This window comes from Penaeus chinensis, chromosome 35 (assembly GCF_019202785.1).
Source record: "Penaeus chinensis breed Huanghai No. 1 chromosome 35, ASM1920278v2, whole genome shotgun sequence".
Lineage (NCBI taxonomy): Eukaryota > Metazoa > Arthropoda > Malacostraca > Decapoda > Penaeidae > Penaeus > Penaeus chinensis.
Window position 1 is genome coordinate 14,131,712 of NC_061853.1, and position 10,592 is coordinate 14,142,303.

At 47.3% G+C, this 10,592-nt stretch overlaps 1 protein-coding gene across 1 annotated transcript in view; it reads right to left on the reverse strand.

Annotated features, from left to right (window-relative positions):
- Positions 1 to 9,456: 9,456 nt before the first annotated feature.
- LOC125044363 overlaps positions 9,457 to 10,592 on the reverse strand; it is an 8,356-nt gene continuing 7,220 nt past the window's right edge. Inside the window, exon 6 of the mRNA XM_047640993.1 lies at positions 9,457 to 9,809. Within this exon, the coding sequence (XP_047496949.1) occupies positions 9,569 to 9,809 (241 nt within the window). The 3' untranslated portion in view covers positions 9,457 to 9,568. The remainder of the gene's footprint in view (positions 9,810 to 10,592) is intronic.

Sequence of the window (10,592 nt, forward strand, 5' to 3'; positions counted from 1 at the left end):
TTGCAGTTTTATTGTTCGATTATTTTCGTCTTTTTTACATTTTGTGTTTTACTTTGACAAAGTTAAAGAAGAAAATAGAAGCGGGAGACGTCAGTAGCGATCCGCAAAGACCTGGCTTGAACTACCAACCATCTCTGATAGATAGGAGAGTAAATAAGGAAAACGACAACGGCAATCCGAAAGGATTTACTTGAGCCAACTGTCGTAAAACAGAGAAGAAATGTGTGCGTGTGTGAGTGACAGCGAGCGTCAATTAGAATGAGAGCGAGAGTGACCTCACAGAGCGGACATTGTATGCCAAACAATTAGATTAAGGTTCATTTTAACAAAAATGCAATAAACTAGCTATAGAATTAATACAAAATTATTTCATCTACCACATTGAATTCAACATTTAACGATATGCGACAGAACGACACACTGATGAACGGTGACGTGAAAAACATTCGCAAGCTTCTCGCAAACGAATCTTCTTGGAGTCAGCAAATCTCCCGAGGTACCATGTCTAGCTGCGCATGTCGACTTCATTGAAGGGAGGTCTATACCCAAAAATACCGTACTATACAAAACGAACGAGCTGGGAAAATGTATAAATAACCCACTCTATGTTGCGAATCTGTGATGGGCGCCCGTGACATGCCCTACGGGTATCTATCACGAATCACACAATCGCCTGGGAATTACCCAAACATGCCAGTGACGTCAAGAGGGTGAGAAGGGTGTGACAGATAAGTGAATAACGATTCTAGTTTAAACCCTAATCCTGCATTAATTAACGGACGTAATTGTGGATCACACCGGTTCAAAAGATGCCGAACGTACGAATAACTTCGGTTATACCTGTACCTACTATCGTTACGTCGGAGCGTAGATCTATTAGGCATACACGCAACCCCGGGTTAATCCGGCATCTCTGTGCACTATGATATGGGGAAGATACTAACGCTATACTCAAAATAATAAATTTATATAAAATCGCGTTACAAGCTCTGTCCTAGCGCCGATAGAACTTGTAACCAATGAGCATGTTACGTTGCTAGGCGTTATCCCTATGTTGTAAACAATTACAGAAAACAATTAATTGGAACGGCTAGCTGTTTCTCAGTCATCTCACGTGTCAATTGGCCCGGAGTGAAAGTGAGGTAAGGCCGCCCAACTGTTCTGGCGGGTCCCAGACTAATGACTTGTCACTCCGAGGTCAGGTCAAGACGAGAAATGCGAGATGAGAAGAGAAATGAATGAAACTATATTAATTAAAAACTATAAAATCACGAACACACTAAATTCGTTGCAGTTGAAACAATATAACTCTCTAATCACGAGAAAAAATAAATAAATACTTAATGAATGAACGATATTCATACTGGTTGACTACATACTGTGATCACACAGGTCAGAAGAGAATGAGAGCGTGCTATTTGCTGTCAATTAGCACTTTAACCCAACAAAACCATTGTGAGGGTAACTGCACATACGGCTTGACACATTTATGGGAGAAGATTGAGAAAAGAAAAGAAAAGGCCCAAAACGTGTACTCACGCGGTTTTGAAGAGCGGATATCGGAGACTGTGTCTATATTGCGACCCAAAAGGACGCAACGACCACCCTGCCACCAGGATGTAAAAGGCTATGCTGAACAACAGTGATAGTTAACGTAAGTACGGCTCACAACACAAGTTATGGTTACTGTAAGGGTATCTGTGGGAGGGGGCCTCGAAGTGATGATGCCCGTGAAGCGGGTCGAGAGCATAAGGGCCTGGATAGGTGGGCCCTGTTTACCCCGTGAAGAAAAAAAATAAACAAAAAGTATCTGGGTTCCCTTATAAGCCCTCAAGAAAGTGTGGGCATCCAACAGGTCGAGTGGTGATGCACTAAAGTATCCCTTCATAAATCTATTCACACCCAGCTTTCACAAAGTAAGGCAAATCATGAAGTCAGATACAACCTTTTCTCCAGTTCGTCGCGGCCTCCCTGTAAGATCCATGGAGGACACACAAAATACACGTTCTGTCTTAACACTGTTTATTAGTCGGAATCTCCCCCTTTATATATGCGAGGGGAAACAAAGGAATCCAAAGTTTTCGATAAAAAAGAATATTTATAATACAATTTGTTTTGAGGATAATATTTAACACACTACAGAACTGGTAAAAAGTAAAACTTTATTATAAAAATCACAAATAATAAAACTGAAAAGATAAAACGAACAAAAAAATAATATTGGCAGAAGCATTACGGTGAACAAAACCCGTAGACAGTCTTCTAGAATCATAAAAATAATAAAAATTATCACCGAACATAATGTAAGGTGTAAAGTCAGTGCTTGATAATTAACAAAAGAGGGAAAGATACCAAAAACGTTTGTGACTAGAAAATACAACAAACGAACAAACAAACAAATAGGCAAACAAAGCTTCTGTTGGCTCAGCAAACAAACAATAAAATTAGCAGGTAAAAGAAAAATATTTAAAAAAATAGCAAAACTAAAATCATGCTTCGCAAATAAATTAAATTAAAAAACAAACAAACAAGAGTGGCACTCTGGTAAACAAAAACAATAACATCTAAAAGGCCATACAAAGGAGGCGTTAATCATTGAATAAAAGAAGGTTACTTTAAAATGTACAATAATTTAAATAAAATGCCAATCTAATGGCCGGAGTGAACATCTGAAAGGGTAAAAGATATGGGGAGTGACAGCCGATCCGTATGTCATATGTCCTCCAGGATCTTCCTACTTTTCCGTGGCCAGGATTTGGGGCAGGATGTAGGTTAGGGAAGGGATATACTGAAGTAAAAGGAACAGGAACAAGGCCTAGGGCAGAGGAAAAAGGAGTGGAAGAAGAAGAAATGGAAAAAAAAGACCATCACTAGATAGATATGGAGGCTTAATTCTAGGCAGTTCTGAGAGGGAATATTTTAGGGGTAAAGCAAAGACAAAGAATAGAAGAGTTACCAGAGACAGGCACAGAGGCTAGGAGAGGGAAAGGAAGAGACACAGACGCTAGAAGACAGAAAGGAAGAGACACAGACGCTAGGAGAGGGAAATGAAGAGGCACAGAGGCTAGGAGAGGGAAAGGAAGAGGCACAGAGGCTAGGAGACAGAAAGGAAGAGGCACAGAGGCTAGGAGAGGGAAAGGAAGAGACACATAGGCTAGGAGAGGGAAAGGAAGAGGCACAGAGGCTAGGAGAGGGAAAGGAAGAGTCACAGAGGCTAGGAGAGGGAAAGGAAGAGGCACAGAGGCTAGGAGAGGGAAAGGAAGTGGCACAGAGGCTAGAAGAGGGAAAGGAAGAGTCACAGAGGCTAGGAGAGGGAAAGGAAGAGGCACAGAGGCTAGGACAGGGAAAGGAAGAGGCACAAAGGCTAGGAGACAGAAAGGAAGAGACACAGAGGCTAGGAGAGGGAAATGAAGAGTCACAGAGGCTAGGAGAGGGAAAGGAAGAGGCACAGAGGCTAGGAGAGGGAAAGGAAGAGGTACAGAGGCTAGGAGAGAGAAAGGAAGAGACACAGAAGCTAGGAGAGGGAAAGGAAGAGGCACAGAGGCTAGGAAAGGGAAAGGAAGAGGCACAGAGGCTAGGAGAGAGAAAGGAAGAGACACAGACGCTAGGAGAGGGAAAGGAAGAGGCACAGAGGCTAGGAGAGAGAAAGAAAGATACACAGAAGCTAAGAGAGGGAAAGGAAGAGGCAGTGAGGCTAGGAGAGGGAAAGGAAGAGTCACAGAGGCTAGGAGAGAGAAAGGAGAGTCACAGAGCTAGGAGAAGGAAAGGAAGAGGCACAGAGGCTAGGACAGGGAAAGGAAGAGGCACAGAGGCTAGGGGACGGAAAGGAAGAGGCACAGAGGCTAGGAGAGGGAAAGGAAGAGGCACAGAGGCTAGGAGAGGGAAAGAAAGAGGCACAGAGGCTAGGAGAGGGAAAGGAAGAGGCACAGAGGCTAGGAGAGAGAAAGGGAAGAGGCACAGAGGCTAGGAGAAGGAAAGGAAGAGGCACAGAGGCTAGGAGAGGGAAAGGAAGAGGCACAGAAGCTAGGAGAGGGAAAGGAAGAAGCACAGAGGCTAGGAGAGGGAAAGGAAGTGGCACAGAGGCTAGAAGAGGGAAAGGAAGAGTCACAGAGGCTAGGAGAGGGAAAGGAAGAGGCACAGAGGCTAGGACAGGGAAAGGAAGAGGCACAGAGGCTAGGAGACAGAAAGGAAGAGACACAGAGGCTAGGAGAGGGAAAGGAAGAGTCACAGAGGCTAGGAGAGGGAAAGGAAGAGGCACAGAGGCTAGGAGAGGGAAAGGAAGAGGCACAGAGGCTAGGAGAGGGAAAGGAAGAGGCACAGAGGCTAGGAGAGGGAAAGGAAGAGGTACAGAGGCTAGGAGAGGGAAAGGAAGATACACAGAAGCTAGGAAAGGGAAAGGCAGAGGCACAGAGGCTAGGGAAGGGAAAGGAAGAGGCACAGAGGCTAGGAGACGGAAAGGAAGAGGCACAGAGGCTAGGTGAGGGAAAGGAAGAGGCACAGAGGCTAGGAGAGGGAAAGGAAGAGGCACAGAGGCTAGGAGAGGGAAAGGAAGAGGCACAGAGGCTAGGAGAGAGAAAGGAAGAGGCACAGAGGCTAGGAGAGGGAAAGGAAGAGGCACAGAGGCTAGGAGAGGGAAAGGAAGAGGCACAGAAGCAAGGAGAGGGAAAGGAAGAAGCACAAAAGCTAGGAGAGGGAAAGGAAGAGGTACAGAGGCTAGGAGAGAGAAAGGAAGAGACACAGAAGCTAGGAGAGGGAAAGGAAGAGGCACAGAGGCTAGGAAAGGGAAAGGAAGAGGCACAGAGGCTAGGAGAGAGAAAGGAAGAGACACAGACGCTAGGAGAGGGAAAGGAAGAGGCACAGAGGCTAGGAGAGAGAAAGAAAGATACACAGAAGCTAAGAGAGGGAAAGGAAGAGGCAGTGAGGCTAGGAGAGGGAAAGGAAGAGTCACAGAGGCTAGGAGAGAGAAAGGAAGAGTCACAGAGGCTAGGAGAGGGAAAGGAAGAGGCACAGAGGCTAGGACAGGGAAAGGAAGAGGCACAGAGGCTAGGAGACGGAAAGGAAGAGGCACAGAGGCTAGGAGAGGGAAAGGAAGAGGCACAGAGGCTAGGAGAGGGAAAGAAAGAGGCACAGAGGCTAGGAGAGGGAAAGGAAGAGGCACAGAGGCTAGGAGAGAGAAAGGAAGAGGCACAGAGGCTAGGAGAAGGAAAGGAAGAGGCACAGAGGCTAGGAGAGGGAAAGGAAGAGGCACAGAAGCTAGGAGAGGGAAAGGAAGAGTCACAGAGGCTAGGAGAGGGAAAGGAAGAGGCACAGAGGCTAGGGCAGGGAAAGGAAGAGGCACAGAGGCTAGGAGACAGAAAGGAAGAGACACAGAGGCTAGGAGAGGGAAAGGAAGAGTCACAGAGGCTAGGAGAGGGAAAGGAAGAGGCACAGAGGCTAGGAGAGGGAAAGGAAGAGACACAGAGGCTAGGAGAGGGAAAGGAAGAGGCACAGAGGCTAGGAGAGGGAAAGGAAGAGGTACAGAGGCTAGGAGAGGGAAAGGAAGATACACAGAAGCTAGGAAAGGGAAAGGCAGAGGCACAGAGGCTAGGAGAGGGAAAGGAAGAGGCACAGAGGCTAGGAGACGGAAAGGAAGAGGCACAGAGGCTAGGAGAGGGAAAGGAAGAGGCACAGAGGCTAGGAGAGGGAAAGGAAGAGGCACAGAGGCTAGGAGAGGGAAAGGAAGAGGCACAGAGGCTAGGAGAGGGAAAGGAAGAGGCACAGAGGCTAGGAGAGGGAAAGGAAGAGGCACAGAGGCTAGGAGAGGGAAAGGAAGAGGCACAGAGGCTAGGAGAGGGAAAGGAAGAGGCACATAGGCTAGGAGAGGGAAAGGAAGAGGCACAGAGGCTAGGAGAGGGAAAGGAAGAGGCACAGAGGCTAGGAGAGGGAAAGGAAGAGGCACAGAAGCTAGGAGAGGGAAAGGAAGAGACACAGAGGCTAGGAGAGGGAAAGGAAGAGGCACAGAGGCTAGGAGAGGGAAAGGAAGAGGCACAGAGGCTAGGAGAGAGAAAGGAAGAGACACAGAGGCTAGGAGAGGGAAAGGAAGAGGCACAGAGGCTAGGAGAGGGAAAGGAAGAGACACAGAGGCTAGGAGAGGGAAAGGAAGAGGCACAGAGGCTAGGAGAGGGAAAGGAAGAGTCACAGAGGCTAGGAGAGGGGAAGGGAGAGGCACAGAGGCTAGGAGAGGGAAAGGAAGAGGCACAGAGGCTAGGACAGGGAAAGGAAGAGGCACAGAGGCTAGGAGAGAGAAAGGAAGAGGCACAAAGGCAAGGAGAGGGAAAGGAAGAGGCACAGAGGCTAGGAGAGGGAAAGGAAGAGGCACAGAGGCTAGTAGAAGGGAAAGGAAGAGGCACAGAGGCTAGGAGAGGGAAAGGAAGAGGCACAGAGGCTTGGAGAGGGAAAGGAAGAGGCACAGAGGCTAGGAGAGGGAAAGGAAGAGGCACAGAGGCTAGTAGAAGGGAAAGGAAGAGGCACAGAGGCTAGGAGAGGGAAAGGAAGAGGCACAGAGGCTAGGAGAGGGAAAGGAAGAGGCACAGAGGCTGGGAGATGGAAAGGAAGAGGCACAGAGGCTAGGAGACGGAAAGGAAGAGACACAGAAGCTAGGAGAGGGAAAGAAAGAAGCACAGAAGCTATGAGAGGGAAAGGAAGAGGCACAGAGGCTGGGAGAAGGAAAGGAAGAGGCACAGAGGCTATGAGAGGGAAAGGAAGAGGCACAGAGGCTAGGAGAGGGAAAGGAAGAGGCACAGAGGCTAGTAGAAGGGAAAGGATGAGTCACAGAGGCTAGGAGAGGGAAAGGAAAAGGCATAGAGGCTAGGAGAGGGAAAGGAAGAATCACATAAGCTAGGAGAGGGAAAGGAAGAGGCACAGAGGCTAGGAGAGGGAAAGGAAGAGGCACAGAGGCTAGTAGAAGGGAAAGGAAGAGTCACAGAGGCTAGGAGAGGGTAAGGAAGAGGCACAGAGGCTAGGAGAGGGAAAGGAAGAATCACATAAGCTAGGAGAGGGAAAGGAAGAGGCACAGAGGTTAGTAGAGGGAAAGGAAGAGTCACAGAGGCTAGGAGAGGGGAAGGGAGAGGCACAGAGGCTAGGAGAGGGAAAGGAAGAGTCACAGAGGCTAGGAGAGGGAAAGGAAGAGTCACAGAGGCTAGGAGAGGGAAAGGAAGAATAACATAAGCTAGGAGAGGGAAAGGAAGAGTCACAGAGGCTAGGAGAGGGAAAGGAAAAGGCACAGAGGCTAGGAGAGGGAAAGGAAGAGTCACAGAGGCTAGGAGAGGGGAAGGGAGAGGCACAGAGGCTAGGAGAGGGAAAGGAAGAGGCACAGAGGCTAGGACAGGGAAAGGAAGAGGCACAGAGGCTAGGAGAGAGAAAGGAAGAGGCACAGAGGCAAGGAGAGGGAAAGGAAGAGGCACAGAGGCTAGGAGAGGGAAAGGAAGAGGCACAGAGGCTTGGAGAGGGGAAGGGAGAGGCACAGAGGCTAGGAGAGGGAAAGAAAGAGGCAGAGAAGCTAGGAGAGGGAAAGGAAGGGGGTAAGGGTAAGGAATGGGAGGTGGAAAAAAAGGGGTGAGGGAAGGCAGAGAAGGGAGGCCTGGGGTTCTCACATTACCACGCAGACGAAGTCTTGGGTAAGGTGCTGAGTGCGGGAGGTCGCGGCGCTGACCAGCCCGGTGGGGGCGGAAGGCTGGTGAGAACGAGTCCGACTCTTGGACCGCGCACACCTCCATTTCGCCCGTAGGAGGCTCCGCCGCCTCCGCCACGAATTGGCACTTACCATATCTCCGCCTACTATGTGTCTGTTTCTCAATAAAGCTGTTAAACAGATACTAAGTTTTCCTCTGGACCTGCCAGATAATATAGTGATTTCTTGTACATTTGAATTAGAAACCATTATCGTGTGTGTGTGTGTGTGTGTGTGCGTGTATGTGCATGTGTGTGTGTGTGTGTGTGTGTGTGTGTGTGTGTGTGTGTGTGTGTGTGCGAGTGTGCGTGCATGTGTGTGTGTCCTGTCCACGCTCGGCTGCTTCTCGTCCATTTGAAGGACTGCTTTTCGCCGGTTTGGTCTTACTTTTCTGCTTCGTTTTGGTCGTCTTTCATTTTGGCTCATTTATTTGTGTCCACCAAGCATCTCTCTCTCTCTCTTTCTCTCTCTCTCTCTCTCTCTTTCTCTCTCTCTCTCTCTCTCTCTCTCTCTCTCTCTCTCTCTCTCTCTCTCTCTCTCTCTCTCTCTCTCTCTCTCTCTCTCTCTCAGAGTGGTCAGATGACTTCAATGTCACGTCCTCCAACTAACAGGGGTGACCTGCCACCATACTGACCTAAGCCACGCCCACTACGCTCATGACTTCCGACCGTGACCTTGACCCGTACAATCACTCTTCCTCGAGTCACGCTCCAGTTTGGACGCGGCCTTCTCCCGGGGCCACCCTCCAGGGCCCCCACCTTGCCGGGCCTACTCGCTGCTCGGGGCTACTTCTGCATAAGCCGGCCATTCTACCATTAATAAATAATGAAACCAGGCCGTGAGTTTTCGTCAACCAAACCCTGAGAAATTGATGCACAGCAGTGGTAACAAGTACCCCCCCCCCCCCTCTCTCTCTCTCTCTTTTTCTCTCCCTCTCTCTAACTTTCTCTCTCTCTCTCTCTCTCTCTCTCTCTCTCTCTCTCTTTCTCATTTTTTCTCATTCCATTTCTCTCCCTCTCCCCTTCTCTCTATATATATTTCTCTTTTTCCTTTGTATTCCTCCTATTTTCTGCCTGTTCTATATGCACATTATGAATAAGTTCGTGACCTTGCTGGCATCCTTCGTTCCCAGAAGGCCGACCCTGTGGCTGAGGCCAAAGGCGTTGATTACCATCGCAGCAGCCGGTCCTGCGTTTGACGTCGCCTCGGCCAAGAACGGATCTCATTGTTCGCGGCTTCTGTTATGTCTCCGGGGATCTGCTCCGGAACAGGCTATAGATAAGCAGCCCATTTGCATATTAAGATGCGCGATAAAACTGACTACATGTTGAGAAGAATAAAATGCTATCATAGGTGATTTCCAAGTGGGAGGGAAATCTATATATAAGCTATTCTACATAGTATGGACGTTCAGGTGTAGAATGACTCTGTGAACTAAAGACCAAACCTTTGACTGAAAATCCTGTCCTGGCATCTCGCGTAAACAGCATGCGCTCAATGACGCAGTGCGTGAAGGTGCACAGGCTGTTATAGATTATGACCAGCTGTATAGGATTACTTCACTATCTCACTTCAACAAATGACACTTTTAAAGACTAAATGAATGCTAACTGTTGGCAACTTCTTCGTCATTTTTATTATACCCTTTCATTTTCATTTGTTTAAATTTCACTGCGCGTTTATTGATGTATACATTAACGCGATGCTCTTATAATTCTGTCATACTATCGGACTGGTATGAACAAAAATAATTTTAAAGTTCTTTATTCAAGAAAATATTTATCATTTCCGGCTTCCAAAGCCATCCTCCTCCTGGCGTCGACGAAGGGCTGGAGGACAAGGTAGGCCCAGCAGACGCGCCTACGCCCGAGGACTGAAGCTGCGTGGCTGGCGATGAAGGACAAGCTGGGGGTTGTCGCAGCCGATGATGGAGCCGAGGATGCCGAGGTCGAGCTGATCCAGCACGTCGTTGGTGAATCCCTGGATGATGTTTTCGACCGTGTTCTTGATGAAGAGGCGCACCACATTAACCACCATGTCAACCACAATCTCGAAGATCCAGTTCAGAGGACCAAGACCATGGATGTCCACGCTGATATGGCTGGAAGAAAAGAGAAAAAGAGAAGCTAACGAATCTTCAGTACTTCAGTACTAAAGAACGATAATTTGGAACGACCGATGGTACTTACTCATTAGTTCCTCTATTTGATAACTTCCTTTTTATTTTACCTATATCTTAGTGTGATTTACGCTCAGGTATAAGGAATAGCATAAGGAAACCACAAAGGGATGAAAGTAAATGTAGATGAAAATGGAGTAAAAATGAAATAAGATCAATTTAACTGTCTAAGTAATATGGGAACAGCTTGTAGAAGAATTTACCGCAAACCTATATAAATCCAACTTAAAAGATCCGAAAAAGTTTTTATTAAACCTTTCCTCTTTTATAAATCATCAATTGCACATAATCAGCTTAAACAATTACCATTTTAATTAATATGTAAAAAAAAACATTCTATGCCATTATGAGCTATCATATCTACGGCGATTACTTTATAATATATTCATGGAGATAGATAGACAGACAGACAGAAGAACAGAAAGAGAGAGAGAGAGAGAGAGAGAGAGAGAGAGAGAGAGAGAGAGAGAGAGAGAGAGAGAGAGAGAGAGAGAGAGAGAGAGATTTCCCGTTCGTGGAGCACATCCGCCTCATCCCAGGAACACAAACGAACTGTCCGCAAGACATGATGAATGCGTCTTTTTTCTTTATTCTTTTTATTGCTTTATGTGTTTCGGATTATTATTTTATTGGATACATTTCACTTTTTTTATTGGATACACAAACACACACATATATGTATACATGTGTGTATATATAAGTATA